The 18,703-nt window shown below is 44.2% G+C and overlaps 1 protein-coding gene across 5 annotated transcripts in view; it reads left to right on the top strand.

The window, feature by feature from the left end:
- KALRN (kalirin RhoGEF kinase) overlaps window positions 1–18,703 on the top strand; it is a 653,746-nt gene that overhangs the window by 358,717 nt on the left and 276,326 nt on the right. For all 5 annotated transcript variants that reach the window (XM_057696213.1, XM_057696214.1, XM_057696215.1 and 2 more), the window contains one exon: window positions 12,079–12,274. In XM_057696213.1, the coding sequence (XP_057552196.1) occupies window positions 12,079–12,274 (196 nt within the window). The remainder of the gene's footprint in view (window positions 1–12,078; window positions 12,275–18,703) is intronic.

Below are 18,703 nucleotides of genomic sequence, written 5' to 3'. Positions count from 1 at the left end.
CCCCCCTTTTATTATTGTCTGCTTTGACACAGTAACTAAAGCCAGGCCAGTAGGGTTTCTGGGGTGTGAAGAGTATTCAACACCTATGGCGCTTTGTCCTTTTCAGGGGTGGCAAAGGGTTAAATTACAAGCTGTGTCTTCTCTTTGCTTCTGGCTGGTGTGTTGTGAAGGAAAACCAATTCTCCATCTACGTTCGTTGAAACGTTGCTTTGCATTCCAACCATCTCCAAATTGGGGTTTCTGGGGGTTGATCTTCCCAAAAATATCTGTGGAAACTTCTGTGGAACTGGTTTGGAAGGAAAATTATTATCTTTTCAAATGTTGAAAGCTCCAGTATCCCAAACCCAATGTCATTCCCAATCCCACACAGGAGCAGAAAACTGTCCTGGCAACAGATGCCCTCTTCAATACTGAGGCCACAAATGTTTATAATGAGAATCAGAAATGTTAAAAAAAAAGCAGTCCTAAAGCAATCCTTCCTATCCCTGACTCTCTTATGACCTTTCTCTTCTTCACCTCTATCCTGACTTCCTGGAAGCCACTGCAATGTTTGCTTAAATATGTCATGTTCTAAAAAGTGCTTTCTGGACACTTTCTGAAACAAAAGAAAAGTCTTTAAACCTAAATCTCAATTATCTTTCCAACTCATTCCATAACTTCAAATGAATTTACTTATACTTCTTATTTATAATTTATTTTGAATCTATACTCAAAGGGATTCCAGGTGGCAAACAGTATTAAAACATATTGAAAGAACAATGAAAATGCCAGTGGAAAATTAGAGACACTGGCTTGCAGAAAGGAATGAATGCAGGGTGACAAAGGTAATAAAGAAAGGAAAGAGGGGGTGTGAGTTATTATCCTTTGGTAATTGGGAGTGAGACTCACAGAAAGAAACAGGTAACGTCTGGTTGCAGCAGTGCTGGCCACAGGCACTCCTGCAGTCCTTACCCACTGAGAGTGACTGTATCCAGGGGAATTGTGTTAGCAGGTGTGGGGATCTGGCTGTTGTATTCTTTATTTACTCTTCTGTCATTCCAGGTCCACATCAAAAAATGCTTAAGGGGAAGGAAATAACCTGAGGGTTTGGATGTTTAGGGTTTATTTGAAGAGATGGCTGTGGTTTTGAGGTCTGGGTTGCTGGTTTAGTTCCAGAATGGGTCAGTTAGCTTCACTTTGCCACTTGGACTGTACCCCTGACGTCAGCCAGGGGCATCACTAGGGTGTGTTTGCCTGCAGTGATTCTGAGAAAATCTATTTCCAATCCAAAGCATATACAAAAAGATATTCTTTTTTTTTTTAACTTGACTGTAAATCTGATACTTTAAAATTGGATCCTAGTTAAATGTTGCAGTAGAAGAGCATGATATTTAAATTGTAGGATTTGCATTTCTCAGCCTTTGTATTGTATAGAAGTTTCCCCTCCCACCCTCCCAACAACTTGGACAGCTTGGTATGCAGCAGAGCAGAAGTAAGGAAGCAGTATGAGGGCCTAATAAAATGAGGGAGAGAAAAATAGTAAATAGATCAAATGAGGGAGACAAAAATGAGGATGATAAAAATTTGGTTCTGCACCCAGGTGTTAGAAAGGATCTTGTTCTCCATTTCGGGTGTGGCCCAAAGCTTGGGGAAATGCTGTCTTTCATCTTAGACAGAAATGGAAATCCTGCCAAATCTATGGAAGATTTCTCCTTCAAGTGAAATTGTCAGGAGCCATTTTTGAGGGTAATGAGGTGATTTCAAATACCAGCTAGTATTTCCCTGTGGGAATGAAGGGCAGGTTTCTAGAGAAGACTCCGAGTGTGAAACTGAGAGTGGTTTCTGTAATGAGAGATGTGCCGTAGCTGGTGTAAGCCAGGGCAGAGGCTGTCCCTGCAGGACCTACAGCTATGGTTTCCTTCCCTAAAGGAAGGCATTTGATTCAAAGACATACTTGGAATTCCTAGGGATTGCTAAAAACCAGAGCAGGCCTGCTCCCCTGACATCTGGGAAATCTAAGTATGAAGACCATGTCGCTGATCGCTAACATGGGCTAATTCATTTAAAAATTAAGGTAACACATGAGTTGCTGTACCAGTCTCCTTTTACTCAATTATATGGCTCCCAGAGTATACCTGGGATGGAGTCAGGGGGTAACCCCTCTGAGAGTGAAACTTACCCCAGTTGTATTAGGCAAATGTTCAAAAACCAGGACTGCAGCTGCATTCCTGACACGCCTCCTGAGACTCCCTGGAGACTAGATGAAGTGACCAATAGCGGAACGTGATATTCTGTGAAGTTTTCTCCCTGTAAGTTCAGCCTCCTTCTATGAAAGATATGTTATAGGAAAGAGTTGTAATGGAAGAGACACTTCACCAAATGCAAATATTGTTCATTTTGAGATGGTGAGAATATGGATAATTTCTTCTTGTCTTTGATGCCTCCCTCCATGCATTTCACCTTTTCTACAATTAATCAGAATGATCGGGAAGAAATAAAAAATATTTTTAGAAGCAAGAACAGGCTTGTGGTCTCCAAACTCTTTTGATTAGATACTCTCTCAATAAGATATTTTTGAACTTGCAACCCCCTATATATGCATCCATATTAGTTTATAAATTATATACGTGTTCTACTACCATTAATAATCTCAAAACTCACTGTTCCCTTAGGGTGAAGTTTCACTTTTTCATTAGAAGTTGTAGTTCCATATTTCAAATAGTCTTGGTGATAATTTTCAATTAGTTTTTGGTTCTGGTTTTTTGACAGGTCTGATTAGATTGTCATTGTTTCTTTTCACCCCGTAATGTGGCTGCCAAAGAGTTCAAAGTTCTCTTGTGCTTTCATGATTAGTATTATCTTCAGACGGCAATTGCTTTGAGGAACCTTGTTAAGCCACATGTCTTTAAGGTTAGTTTAGTTAAAACTAGATAATAGATAAGTCCATTTAACTGGGCACATGAAAAGAGCAATGATTTGAAATATGCTGAAAGCAGCTGAACAAATGAGCCAGTCAGCCCCTCCGCATTGAGGTCCTTCTGCTGGCCCCTGACGTGCCCTCCCCACCACACCACCTGCCGTGTGGTCCGAGGGAGACTTCAGAGCCGGTATACTATGAAAGTCCAGGGAAACTTCATATCTTTTTATTGGTTTGATCAAATATGTATGCATATAATATATTTGCACATATATATGCTTATTTATATACAGAGAATTTTTCTCTCTGTTATCAACAGATAATCTTGGGTCTCTCCTGGGGTGGACATACCCATGTTGGAGAGTACTAGAAATGACACCTGGAAAGATATAAGGGACTTTATAAAAAATGGGCCACAGTTATGGTCTTTCTTTTAAATCTCTGACTCTACAGTCAAAGTTTGTTCAATGCACCTGAAAATTAATCTGCATAATTAACCTGAGTAAGGAATAGAATAGCCAACTATGAATCTGTGGGGTTCACGTTAGGACAAGTTGGGGCCAGGCTGATGCTGTGGAGAAATGGCCTTCGTGGAGGAAAATTCTGCCTAGAGGAGAGAAAGCTGATTGTAATTTACTGGTCTTCTCAACGCTGCAATTGGTTGTATGCAGAGGCCTTTAGTGTTTTATACTTGAAAGAGATTGTTCAATCAACTTTTCACCTAATGGAAATTCGACTTGATAAACATAAAGTGAGCACCCACTGTATACCAAAAATTGTGCTGGGCATTGAGGATTAAACAAGCCCTGCCATCAGGGAGCGAGTTGGGGAGAACCACAGAAACAGAACCACCCTACAATGTGATCCTTCTACGACAGAGGCAGGCTTACAGTTTGATGAGAACACTGAGGCAGGAATGCTTAGCTTTGTCAGGCTGCCCGTAGAAGGTTTCCCAACGAGATGACACCTGGAGGACAGGTAAAAGTTGGTGGCTAGGATTTGGCATCTCTGAAGGCTGCCATCCAGCCTCTACCAGAGTATCTCCAGAGCCTAGAGGCAGGGTTGGGGAGAGGAGGGAGCTCAGGATCTCACTATTGTGTTGAACCAAGATCTCCAACCTTCTACCCTTTGGTCCTGGTTCTGCTCTCTGGAAAAACAGAACGAATCTGCTCCCTCTTATCTGACAGCCTTAAAAGTACTTGAAAATGTTCATCAGAGGCCTCTTTTCCTTTATATGAAAAGTGTTGAGATTGTGTAAGTTATTTCTGCAGTCCGCTCTGACTCTATAACTTCCATAACTACTTCTCCTCATCATCAGCCCTTTTCTGTGGGACATAGCTACAGTGTACCCACCGCTTCCTGGGTACACGTTGTACCTCTCCTGGTTGCCCCCTGCTTGCGGGACTCTAGCTAGCCAGCGGCTACACACACACACACACACACACACACACACACCCCACCCCGGGGAGCTGTGTGTCCAGGACGCTGGTGCTCTCCCAGCACAGCCCAGGAGATAGGGGCCTTTTCTGTGACTCCATCACCTGCCCTGTTGAGGCTTGTGCTCCCTTAAAAGCCCCTGGTTGTTTTTTCAAGGTACATGCTTCCAATACACCGACTTTTTTTGGTAAACTTAAATGAAAGCTTTTTATGACTTTTTCCTCTCAAATTTGACTCTTTTATTTTTTGGGGGGCGGGGGGGGGGGTGGAGCCCAGTTCTTCAACCTATCAAAATTAACTTATTATTGATATCAACATTTCAACAATTTGCAATACTGGCCAGGTCAGGCAGGGCTCCACGGCGCTTCACTGAAAGTTTTCCTTTGGGGACACAGAGCCATCAGCCTGCACAGTGATTCCTCCAAAGGGCCACATCACCTTCCAGTCCAGTGTCATTGCCCTTTCCTCCATAGATGCAGGGTGAGACTGCAGAGCCTTGCTGTTCTCCATGTTTGTAACATGCCTTAAATCCACCAACATAGCAACTGTGTCAAGAAAGAAAATGAGATCTGTTTGAGATCAGTCTTTAGGAGTTCCCTCGGGATCCTGATAGCATTTTCTAAATGTACCCCAGATCTTTTGCAAAAGGAAATGCAGAATAAATACAATAAAGTAAACCAAAATTCTCACTAAATATTTTTTTGATAGTTTCTTCTAGACTTTTGTCAAATTGGTTTCAGGATCATTGGGAGTTTCCCCTAATATCTTCCTTAAAAAAAAAAAAGGCATTATTTACATGGGTTTAGTATTCCAGCATGTCACTTGTTTTGGTTTTGGTAAACCATCAAAGGTCCCTGATGGAAGGTTTCAGATCTTTCTGTAATGGGTTGGGTAAGGGGCTGAAGTCAGGTGACATTATCAAGGTTCAAATGCTGTCTGCTTCTCCTTTCTGGTAAAGATGCAGGGAACTCAGTAGAAGGAAAGGATATAAGCTCCAGCACTGGGTGTTTAGCTTTCACAGGAGAAAACCCGTTCTGACACTCAAGCATTGACAAGTTCTAGAGCGGGTGAACAATATATATCATAGGAGCTCTTCAACAGAGGAGAGATTTTTTTGGAAAACAGATTCCAAGTCTCAAGCTGATTGAGGCAAAGATAAGGGCAAAATACTCAAGATCAGTCATTACTATTAAAGATCTCAGTTTTAATCATGACAATGAAGAAAAGAACATGAACTTGGTCCTAAAAATTGTGTTCCATTATCCAGTGTATCCAACTGGAATAGAAATTAGGTAACTGAACGTTATAACTCATTAGTTACAGTGTTGCAATATTTTCTTACTTTTTTTGCCAAAAATCAAAAAACAACTAAGTGGATTTCTTTACTGCTAAGTCCTTCTGCTTTTCAAGAAAACTCTTGCGGTATCCTCAAAGGTTTTCTTATAGCTATAAATATTTTAACTCTTTAGACAGGTTATATATATTTCTAACACAGAGGGAAATTCTGTGATATACTTTTAAAATAATCTGTATTGGAACTCACTAATCTCATCATTTTATAATTTGAGTCACAGAAAAGAACTTAACGCTAGACTAGACAAGGACAAATGACTATGGTAATTTAGTTTATTTTAGTTTCACAGTGGTAACGCGTATCAATATACATACCTATTATAGATAAAATAGCCCTTCCCATGCAATGAGACTGTCTCTTTAGCTGCAGTATGTCTTTCCCTATCAGCCAGCACTTGTGGGTCAGTGGAGAATATTTAGCTTTCACCTTTCTCATTTTAATACAAATAATGATGTTATAGAACAAAAAGATGTTCATTTGCAATTGATAACTCTTGTATTTCAGAGCATCTGATCACAGTGAAATGCCTCAGACCCTACCCCCGCATTGTTAGTTGGAATGGGACTGGACCTTAATGGACCATATATAGTGCTGATACATACACGCGCGCGCGCACGCACACACACACACCCTTTGCTGAGAGGCAGTATAGTGCAGTCATTGAGTATGCATTATTTTGAGTTAGAGTGGCTGGGCTTGAAACCTGTGTTACTAATTGTGTGATTTTTGGCAAGTTACTCATCTGGTTTCCTCACCTGAGAAGTAGGTATGAGAAAATAATTCCCAGTCCATAGGGTTATTGAGGATTTAACGAGAACGTTTTTAGTAACGCACCTAGCACTTAATAAACACTTTAATACATTGTAGTCAGCATTGTTATTATTAACAAAATACCTTAATAATATATACAAATGTACTATATATACATATACATGTGTGTATGTATTTGCATCCACATTTTAAGCAAACATCCCATCTTATCTCCCCCACTGCTTCTCTCTGAATTTGTTCCCCAGGGCTGTTAGGCAGCCCCTGAGTGTTCACGTAACTGCTGTGAGAGCCACAGGCACTGGCTCTTGCTGTACAGAGAACGCATCCATGCAGAGGGCAGATGACACTTCTCCTTGCCACAGCTTGTGTCCCCGTGTTCACACCCTATTTCCAGATTGCAGATGTCTCTCCTATTCATGGCACAGGCCCCTGGGGGACCAAAGAATTCTGGATAGGCTAACAGGACTTAAACTGAGTATAAGTACTCAGAGTCAATTTTTAAAATTTACCATACTCTTCAGCACAAATACCCACTGGAGGAAGGCTGTGTGTTTTTTTGAAAGGGCAGATTATTCTTGGCATTATATAAGGCCACAAACACACAACTTATTGATCCATTCAAAGTACATGATTAATTTAAAAGGTTCATGTGAAGTGAAGAAAATGGAGTTATCAGGAGTTTGGGGGGGTTTTTTTAGAGAAGAAAACAGGGGAATGGTTAAACAGGCACTTTTCTGAAGTGAGAAGAATAAAAAGAAATGTACCCCCTGAAGATAGCTCTTGGACCAGCTCTATTGATAGGACACCGTGGTTCAGAGCCCTGGACTTTGTGGTTGAAAGTCAGCTCTGCCACCACCCTCTCGGAGACCAGGAAGAAAATGACCTGACTTCTCTGTGCCTTCGTTTCCTCCTAGAGTTGCTATGAGGATGAAATAAATGAAAAGCAAACGCTTAACACTGTCTATCCCGTAATACATGCACAGTTCTTTTAACCACTATCACCAACATCTAAAAGTGACCTGAAGAAAAGGACTTTGCAGCTGATAGGAAAGAGCTGAGTGGATGGGAATAGACCACAGGAAGTGGGAAGAGAGGGGCGGGTGAGTTCTGTGTCAGGCAGGCACACTTGGGGGTGAGAGGAGAAAGTGTTCTCTACACATAACTACTGGGGAGGACTCAGACAATGGGAGGAGCCAGTGAGGAGGGCTTTTTGAGAGCAGAGCCCAAGGCCACTGCTAAACCAAGTCCCTTGGGTCAGTTTTTGACCACAGAATATTGGATTCAGTGAATCTCATCTGGCAGGAAAGCTTTGGGCTTCTTTTTGTAGGGCCTTCCCGTTTCCCACTGCCTCTTATCCTTTCTAAATTCCCGCGTAGCTTCTTCCCTGATTTCCCTTATGGCCGTGGCTCTAGAGTAGGTAATTGTGAGAACAGAAACACTGCCAGTGTATCTCTCAAAGAGGTCATCATATCCTAACACGCCAATTAATTCCCAAGAGTGAAGCAGAGAGAGGCCACCGAGCCAACAGAGGCACTGATGAGTGAGCCAGGAACCGAGATGGAGTTAATTGAGTGGAAGGAGAAAGCAAAATAGGTTGATTGAAAGCTGAATGCCCTGTGGTACCTTCTGTTCCATCTTTCTCTCATTTGGCTCAGGCCCTAGTTTCTGCCCAGAACAAATTCTTTCAGGTTTCTTTTCCAAATGGAGTTAGATCACCAGATTAGTTGCCCGGGCAGGCTTTTCTTTTCATGGTTTTGTCTGTGTATTAGCAAATTAGCCCATGTCCCTTGTTATGAGATAAGCTGGAGAAAAACATCAGGGTCTGGGGATTGTCATGAAGCTCTTCATACCAGAGGGTTGACTTTGAAGGGCGGTGAGGACCTGAGCAGACTGGGAGGAGGGACAAGGGTGTCTTAGGGCTGCTGGACCAGAAAAGGTGGCTGGAGAGGGCAGAGCTACCTTTCAGAATCAGAGAGTAAACCAGATGCCTGGTTGACATAACAGAAGAGCACAAGATGGAGCTGGAAAGCTAGGTTTGTTCATTAGCCATGAATGAAGTAAGCTTCAGGTTTGAAAACAAATTTTCTTTAAAAAAAAAAAAAGAGCTCCTGCTATGCGCCTGCCTTGTGACCCAGAAAAAAAGTGGAGAGGGGGACGCCAATGACAGAGTATTCCTTGAAGAAACAGAAAATACTCAGGAAAAAAAAAAAAAAACTCCAGCCAACATTAGAAATACATAAATCAGGCTATTTCAAAGCTCTGGGCATCAGTTCTTAGGGGTCTGGGAAGAGAGTCAGATGCAGAGAGTAAAGAGTGTGTAGACCCAGGGAGGGAGCCTTAGAAGCCAGGCTGTTACATCGAATAGCTCCTTGAAATTCTCATTCTTCAGACTTCATGACAGACTTGAGTCCTTCAGCTTAATGGTATTGGGTGGTGCGGGTGGAGAAGGGAGAGGAAGGAATATAGAAACACCAGATATAGAATCCTGGGCATATTTCACATTTGCTTTAGATTCAGATTCTCAAGATACCATACCTCTGAGCCTCACTCTCCCAACTAAAACACCTCACCTTTGCTCTGCCCTAACCAGGACCCTCAGCACTTCACAGACTAAGGCTTTGGGACCCCTCTGGGATCTTCCTGCAGCAAACAGCTTCTTCATAGACTCAGTTTCATGAAAACAAAACAAAACAAAAAACTAAAATGTAAAAAAGGGCAGACTCTTCCTTTCATGCTTGTCTTCTTATTTTTATTTCCCTTAAGTTTGTAGACAAGGAAACGGACTAAAAATGTTGTTTGGGCTATTTTCCATATATTATCTGATAAATGACTTATATCCAGCATGTATTAAGAACTCTTACAAATCTATAATCAAAAGATGACCTAGGTTTTGAAAAATGAGCAAAAACTCAACACTTTCTAAAAGTAGACACAACGGTCACTCAGCATATGAAGATGTGCTTACCATCACGAGTCATCAGGGAAATGCAACCTAAAACCATCATAAGGCATCACGTCACACCCACTAGCATGGCTAAAATTAAATAGACTGATAATACCAAATGATGGCGAGCAACTGGAACTTTCACGGGGGATGTGAAGTTCCTCTTGGGAATGTTAAACTTACACTCACCCTTTGACCCTACAATTGCACTCCTAAGTGACTCTTGAGAGAAATGAAAACCTATGTCTACAGAAAGACTTGTGCCAGAACTTTCACATCGGCCTTATTCATAATAGCCAAACACTGGGAGATCAACTCAATGATGGGTGATGACTTAGAGGGGTGGGATAGGGAGGGTGGGAAGGAGTCGCGGGAGGGAGGGGATATGGGGGTATATGTATAAATACAGCTGATTCACTTTGTTGTACAGCAGAAACTGGCACAAGAGTGTAAAGCAATTATACTCCAATAAAGAGCTAAAAAAAGAAAAATAGTCAAACACTGAAAATGATTCAGGAGTTCATCAGCTGGAGGTGACGAATCATGGTGTCTCTACACCACGGAACAGTACTCGGCAGTAGCAAGGAATGAACTGATACAACACAGATGAATCTTAAATACAGTGCGTTGAACATAAGAAGCCAGACATGAAAGAGTCCATACTGTTTGATTTCATTTGTATGGAATCTAAGAATCTGTGATGATAGAAATCAGAAAGTGGTACCTGAAGGGGGTGAGGGCAGGAACTGACTGGAAGAGGTGACTTCCATGGGTGATGAAAGGTTCTATATTTTGTTTTTGGTGATGGCTACACTGGTATCTAAAATTGTCAAAACCCGTAGAACTGAATACTTAAAATTTGTGTATCTTATTATGTGTAAATTATACTTCAAGTTTTTTAAATACAGGAAGGAAAAACATAGTTATAGGCCTAGTCTACAAAGGCCTATTCATTCTATAAAGTATCTCTTATAAGTTGTTGTCTCTCTTATTTTTCTCAGTTTAACTCCTTTCTCTAGTTAGAGAATAAAGTGCTTTTCAAAGTTGGGATATAACAGAAACCTGTTTGCCTGCCAACCTGCTGGTTCCCACATTCCCAAGGACTCCCTGTAATACGTAGATACTAGGTTTTACGGCTGAGTTCAGTGGATCCCTTCTTTGACCTGCAAAGAGGTGGCAACAGTGAAGGACATATTTTTACAGTTCCCCCATTTCTGCTTCAAAGAAAGCAACTGCACTTTCAGTGGAGAAAAGTCTTGCTGTTAGACAAAGAATGGAGTCCTGTGGCCTGGACGGCAGCCCCTCACAAGGGACTGCTCGCCGTTCCCATCCCAGTCTGTATGGCCCCCACACAGCATGGAACAGTACCATTTCCCAGCTGCATCAAGCTGGTCTTTCCTTCTCCTGGTCCCCTGATGCTCCTGGACCGCAGCGTTTGGTAACTGGGGAGGTTATGCCGCATGTCAGCTGGGATGCATCCCAGCATGATGGAAATGACTAAGCTGGGCTCTGGGCCGTGTGCTTAGGCTGCCTGGGCCATACTGCAACTGTGTGACCTGGGGTGAGGCTTCCGTTGCCTCTTTGCGGAAAAGAGGGTTACAGTACCTGTGCCATTGCCTTCAAAGGACTACCGCGGGGGTAGCATGCGATAACAGACCTGAAAACCGTTTTAGAAAGTTTTATATGATTCGTATATCAGATGGAATTATTATCCAGTTCAGTACTTCTGAGTTCTTACCGTGTGGATGATTGCAGCAATTTTAAAGGAAGTGTAGGATTCAGTCTCTATTTGGAGGCACGAATTTTTGAGTAAACAAGCGTGTGTCACGTGAGTGAAGGTGTAGCACAATAACCAGTTAGCAAATTCATATTAGGCCAACGTTTCCCTTCACCATGTGTTCAGTCTTCATTAGACTCATTCGTGCTTTTCAAAAGAGTATAATCTGCTTGGATTTCTGGAGGTAAGCTACACATTTATACCTTGTTTTGTGACCATTTCCTGGTATCAACCATTGAGTAGAGACAATCCTGTACACCAGAACATGGGAACCAGATCAGGACCCCTGGGTTTGGGGTCTGTCCAATTGTGTAACTTCAGGCCATTTACCAGGATTCTCCAGCCCTCTGTTTCTGTTTTTGGAAAAGAGTTAGACTCAGTACTTCATTTTGGAGGCACTCTCCAGTGATGAGGTCTTCAGAACAACAGTTATGGTGTGGAGGACAAAGTCTTCTGCAATCAGGAGAAGAACTGAGTTACGTCCTCAGGTCGTGCTCCTCTCGCATTGGGTGAACTCCGGGCAAAGCATTCCACCCACATGAGTGAGCATCAGCTTCCTCTTCTGTGACATGCACCTGGAGATCTCCACCCTGCCTGCCTCTCCAGGTTATTGTGGGGCGAGGACAGATGGAGTGTGCAGGACCTTTCTAAGCCATAATTCATCGCATAAGTGTTTACTGCTGCGGTAGGCATTGAAACCCAGGGAGAACACTTTTAAAGGCATGCTTACGTGGGTGCATGGCACCATTGCTTAAATGCAGTCCAGGGGTCAAAACATACATGCAAAGTAGAGACAGAGCTGAGGCTTGGGTTAGTTAATAAGGCTCGGAATCGGTGAGCTTCCACCTCTCAGTCTCTTGTGGACAAGCGAGCCTGCACTGATAGTGGTTCTCTCACAGGTGACGGCAGAGCTAGATGCCTGGAATGAGGACTTGCTTCGGCAGATGAATGACTTCAACACGGAGGATCTGACACTGGCGGAGCAGCGGCTGCAACGGCACACGGAACGCAAGCTAGCCATGAACAACATGACCTTCGAGGTCATCCAGCAGGGCCAGGACCTGCACCAGTACATCATGGAGGTCCAGGCCTCAGGTAGGCGACCCGTCCCGTGCTCCTGCTTCCGGTGGGGAGATGTTGACAACAAGAACAGCAGCTTGACTCCAAGGAGCACTTCCGCTCCGCTCATTCATTCTCTTTCCACAGGGACAAGGAACAGGGGTTTCGGCCCCTATTTTAACGAAAAAGAAACTGAACTGTGAGAGCTAAAATTGTTTGAGTTTGCCCAGTTAGGCTATGATAAAGATAGGAACAGGGCCAGTTTCTCCTGGTGCTGTGGGGAGAATGGGAAAAACCAATGATGGAAATTAGCACAGGTTCAAAAACATGGTGGTCTGGAGAAGTAAACCAGTTGGACTGCAAAGGCCGTCAGTCATCCTTGTGAATTGTATTCAGATGTGTGGACACTGCTGTTCCACCCCCGTGCCCTCCACACACTCTCCTGCCCTGTCCTCCACCCCTACGCCCAGCTCCTCATCTCCAGTCCATGCCTTTCAGAGTCCTCGTTTTTCTTATCACCGTCTGTGCATGCGTGTGAGAAGTACTGATAAAATTTATGGAAAGGTCACATAATTTTATAACTTCTCAAAAAACACGTGGCCGAGTTACCCAGACTTGACTTGTTTTCTTGCTCAGGATTTATTGTCTTTTTATCCAACAAATGCACAAACCCTTAATATTACACCTGCCACTTTCCAGAACAGCATTTGATGTTAGGACCGTAGAGAGCCATGGTGGTCCCCTGGTCCAGCTAGTCCAGAAAGAAGTCATTAATCTGGACTCACAGCAGTGGAGGAACCTGAGGAACCCAGGACTCCACACCCCCACCCACCCGTGTCCTACAGGAGGAGGCAGATAGGGGCTCAGGCCATCAGCTCTTTAAATCATGGTCTGTCCAGCTCCCTGTTGATTGTGAAGGATATTTAAATCATGAGATTTTCAGGCAGACTTTAGGAGTCACACTTGACTTTAGGATACTGTGTTTCTCTTAATGACCTGAAAGAGGACATACCAGCATTCAAGGGAACTTTACTTCTAACCAGAGGAGAGACAATGCAGTAAATCCTGTTCTCTTTGGTCAGCATAACCTTCGCTTGAATTTTCATTTGTTGTGAACAGGCTGCAGCTGCCTGTGAGACCCAGGCCTGTTTACAGGGTGCAGACCATGCTCCACACAGCTCCAGGAAGGCCCTTCCTTCACGTCGTACTCTATCTGGGGACCATTTTTCCAATGACAGTGCCCAGGTGCTCTGATTTAACCCCGCTGAGTGGGTGAGCAGAGGCTGCTCAGGTGGTGCCCCAGTGCAGCCAGGGCTGAGCACCACTACCTTCCCTGGTGATGGTTACATCCCAGCAGCTACATCTGTGATGTGCCCTGGGACAGCAGCTTCCAGATGTGCCAGATGAGCAGCGCCAGCATTACCTGAGACCTTGCTAGAAACGCAAGTTCAGGCGCCCATCCCTAGAACCTGCCACGTCGGAACCTCTTGGGGCTGAGCAATGTGTGTCTGCGTAAGCCCTCCAGGTGATTCTGATGCACTAACCTAGGACCCCTGATCTTGGACCAGCAGCACCCGCATCCCTCGAGAGCTGATTAGAAAGGCAGAATCCCAGACTTACGAAACTGAATCTGCATTTTAACAAGATCTTCAGGTAAATCATGTGCACGTTAAAGTTTGAGAAGCAGTGTTCCTGGCCACCGCTGTACCTTTTCAAGGCCTTATTAGGGAAGGGGTGAACTGTGATTGAGAACCCTATCCGGCCTCAGGGTTTCACCCCACAGCTTGTCCTCATGATGCTCGCCGCAGCTGGCTATCCAGCTAAGATGGGGAACCGTGAGAGAATGCAGCCATGGTACCTAGGAGAGAGGCTGTGCAGAGAAGCTCTGTAGGGATGCTCATCCCTCATCCCTTCATCCCTCAGTGTTGATGTGTCTGGCAGGCGGAAGCCTCAGCTGCCTGAAAACCTATGGCACTTAGGAGCAGGGTGCTGCCGTGACCTTGGCAATTTGCGCTTCTGTCCCAGAGCCAGGTATCCTTGGTAACAGAAAGACTGCTGGGAGCTGGCAGTCCCTGAAGACTGACTGTGCTTGGTGGCCACCGTAACCATGAGGGCTGAGTGGGTGAAAACACCCCAGGCAGATGGGCTGCCCACCCCCACATATCCTGTTGTAGGAATGAGCTTTGTCAAAAGAGCCTTGAATGGCCTCTTCAGCCCTCTCGGCTGGGCCTGGCTGTTCTCCTGCTTCTCTTCGGCTAGCTGTTCAGTCTGGCATAGCCCACGAGGCCCCAAGGCTCTCAGAGAAGCTCACTCTGCTGCCGTGTGCCCATCCTGCCAAGGGGGCGTTGGTCTCATCTCTGGCTCAGAGGAAGGGAGGGTGGCGTCCACGCCGTAGCTGGGGCGGGGGTGGAGGTTGGAGGTGGACCGAGAGTGGGCCTTGCCAGGAACCTAGGTGGCTGAGGTGTGTAGGACTTCAGAGACAGGATGAGGCAGTAAGTGGGTTGGGCACTTACCTTGCCTGTCTAATGAACTGTATTTAAACTAGAGGTGAAATATTGTCTCAGGAAAAGAACAATTAGCAAAATTTAAAATTTGGTTGCAATTCAACCTTCCAAGCTAAATTAATTAGGGGCTTATGTTTTGATTTTTATAGGAGTAAACGGAAGTAGGGAATTTCCTTACACTTATTTTCAGGTATGAAGTTTGTAACATTCAGCCAGGTTCTACTAAATCTGCCTGATGTGCCGACAACCCTAACCAAAGCAAAAGCCTTTGCTTAAATCCACATCAGCCTTAGGAATAGTTTGCAAAATAGGAACAGTTTCTTGACTTGCTCATTGTTTAGGATTGTCTGTAGGGCCTCAGGTTGGGAAGTGGCAGGATTTGCTGGAAAGAGTCAAGTTGGGGCAAACACACTGGCTGAATTCAAGGTCCAGCAGCACCACCAACAAGCAGTTTGACTTTGAAAGTCCCTGCTCTCTCTTTGTAGACCTTAGTTTCTTCTTCTGTCTACTGTGGCAGGTGGACCTTCATCCCTAAAGTCCTCTCCGGTCCTCACCTGCCATGATTCAGCCTCACTGCCCCCATTGGGTATGCCCCAGGTCATCTCCCTAATGTTATCGACCATGCGACTCTTACCCGCGACCTTAGGAATAAGACGGGAGCTGCATATCATCTGCATATATTGCTTTTGTGGTTTAATCAAAGCATCAAGTGCTCTCTTTATGCAAAGTTTTTAAGTGAAAACTCTTTAAGTGGTGCTTAAAATTTACTGTGCCTGGCAAGAGCCCAGCCCTGGAATTTAAGTGAGTTCTTAAATTAGGCTGCAGGGATCACTCTTCTCCTGGAACATGGAGGTTAAGGGTACAGCCAGAAGAGAGAGACTTCCCTTGTCGGGGTCCCGGCCAAATCTGTCACTACCTGGGTGTCCTTGAGCATGTTACTCATCTCTCTAAGCCTCACCTTCCTCTGAAAAACGGCAGTTGTAGGAATCCTGACCATGTGGAGTCATTGTGAGGATGCAGTGGGATGAAACACGAGCACGGCAAGGGTGGGGTAAAGCTTGATAACTTGTCTATTATACTGGTATTCTAGCTCATACTGAATTCTGTTGGGTTATTTGTGTTCCTGTAGCTTCTCCAGCAGCATGAGGGCAGGGCTTCTCCTTCCTTCTCTTTATATTCCCAGCATCCAGCAGAGTGGATGCCCATAGCAAATTCTCAATATTAACATTTGCTGAATTAATTAATTAATTAACAGTCTGGGGGAAACAGATATACGTAAAAATAATGGGCCACAAATAATTGTACCTGTGTCATAAAAGGAAAGAAAAGGCCTGTGTTTTTCCAAAATGGAAGCTACTCTTGGTGAATGAATGTGGATCTGAGAGAAAGGGAAGGGACATCGACATGAAACAGTGGTTCTCAGCCTGACTACATATTTGGAATCACCTGAAGAGCTTCTTGAAAATACCAGTGTCTGGGTCCCACCCCTTGGGGATACTTACTTAATTGGTCTGGAGTGGGCCTAGATTTTTTAAACTTCCCAGGTGATTCTAATGTACAGCCAGGGTTGAAAATACTGATCTAAAAACCTGATTAAAGGACTTTGAAGTTTCTGGACTGGATGTTATATGGAGGGTGTGACACAGAAAGAGGAGTGGGGAGGGGAGGAGAAAAGAAGATGTTCTCTCTCTGAGGCAGACACGGATATTTAAAGAACATACAAACAGTTGAAAAAACACTTAACAAGTATGGGCAGGATAGCTGGAAATACCTAACTCTACCCTAGACCACAGCCACCTCTGTCCTTGAGGAAATTCAAGTGGTAACCTTGACCTGGCAGCAAAGGAAAGCAAAATAACATTTTCTTATTAGCTGTGGCCTTGAGCCTAAGTCAGTGCAGTGCTGAGCATTCTGGTAACTGAGTGTAGCATAAGGAGTATCTCTGTCCCTGGATCGCTGACCATGGTACCATCTTCTTCAGTGGGTCCCAGTCTTGGTTGCATGTTGGAATCACTCTGGGAGCTTTAAGACAGGAATTCCTGATGCCTGGGTCCTACCTATAGAGAGCATGCTGTAATTGGTCCGGGCTGTGGCCAGGACTTGGTGACGTTGTCAGTTCTCCAGATGAATCTAACGTGAGCCGAGGTTGAGAGCCCTGGTTTAATAGCATCCAAATCAGCATCGTTTCTCATGATATACTTTAAGTTCATAAACACCTGATGGTAAGATTTTATATTTATATTTTATATAAGCCATTTAACAGTCCCATCGGTAATCAACAAAGAACATGTTATTTCCCCCAAGGGAAGGGAAAAAGTGGAGAAATGGGTGTTTTGAGCCTACTAAATGCCAGGCACTGTATCCACCTTCTCTCTCTTAGTCCTCATGACACCCCCGAGGACTCATTGTTGGGGTTTCCACCTTATTCAGACTCAGAGGGAATGTGGAACCCAGAGACTCACTGTTAATAGGTTAAAGACTGGACTCCAGCCTAAGTCTGTCTGTCCCCAGAGCTCTCAGGTGACCTGATCTCTTCTGTCAAGAGGCCGATTTGTTCACTGAACAGGTATTTGGGGGGTATTATCAGTCAAGCACTGTGCTAGGTCCTGAAGATGCAGAGACATGTGACATAGACATGGCTCCGGCATCAGGGAACCTGTGTTCCTTTGAGAACACAGGCAAGTTAGTCAGGAACTGACCTCAATGAAAGCTGATGGAGGGGTGTTGGCAGGACATTGTGGGGGCACATCAGAAAGAAATCTCAATACAGCTTTCTTTAGAGAGACTGAGAAACTATTTCATTATGAATACATTTCACTATTTAATGGAAAGAACAAACATCTTATTGCATCTCTGGAGAACCCCTAAGGAAGACAGGCCTTAGATTAGATTGAGAAATACCAACACAAGAAAACACTATTTGCTATTGATCGGTGGTACTTACCTGTTGATGGGTATTAGCTGCGACTCATGTCAGTGTGTTTGTGGACACCGGGAGAGGGGATGAGTTCCCGTTCTTCTAGGTGTGGCTGGAGTAACTCTTTATGTTGCTCCCATTCACTCCACCCACAACACGGTGAGTTGCTGAGGCGTGCAGAAGGGCAGTAGGCACCATCTTCAGCTGTTTTATTTCTTGTGTTAGTCTCACATTAAAAATTTAAAAAATCAAGCGAGATAGAGGCAAGTGAAGGGCTGGAGTCCCAGGGCCGGCAGGGAGCCTGTTCCGATGATGTTCTAAGCAGGTGGCTGGCCCCTTTGATGAGGCACCAGGCTTAGAGAGCCCATTTGCATGTGACGTGGCAGAGGTGAGCCATGGGCTTCCCACAGAAAGACACTTTGCCCAAGCCCGCATACTAAGCACCAGAGACATGTGCAGAATGAAAACGAGCTGGAAAAAAAATCTGCCTTGTGGCTGAAAGCAGGGCTCCACTTCTGCAGGTGGATCTTACATTACATTTTTAGAAAGTAAACATGGAGGTCAAGGGTCGTCCCACGATGCCTAGCACTGCAAAGGTAGTAGAAGTTTTTGTATTTCTTATTTTTTTATTTCAGTCAAGGAGATGCTCTACCTCATCCCCTTGATAATTGAAAATAGTAACTGGAGGGAGTTGACTGCCAAAAGAACAAGCCATTCTCTGTCTCCCACAGATATTTCAGGACCTGGGACTTGGAATCACGAAACTGACAGAAAAAATAAACATGAAAAGATACCGAAATTATTACCATGTAACACCAGAAAAAACTTGCCCACTCTCGCATATTGTCCTTATGTAAAACACTATTTTTGCCTCTATAATTGAATTTCCCTTAGCGTGTACAGACTTTCCATACACACCCCCACTGTATCAGGCAGGTGTGTGGGTGGTGACAGTGATGAGTTTCCGATGGCCTGAACCAGAATGAGGGGGAGTCTCCCAAGGGGAATTACCTTTATGTGGCCATCCGTTGAGATTGTCGGGCT

Source organism: Hippopotamus amphibius, chromosome 10 (assembly GCF_030028045.1).
Source record: "Hippopotamus amphibius kiboko isolate mHipAmp2 chromosome 10, mHipAmp2.hap2, whole genome shotgun sequence".
Taxonomy (NCBI): Eukaryota; Metazoa; Chordata; class Mammalia; order Artiodactyla; family Hippopotamidae; genus Hippopotamus; species Hippopotamus amphibius.
Note: the sequence above shows the minus strand (reverse complement) of the source record. Positions and strands in the feature narration are given on the sequence as shown.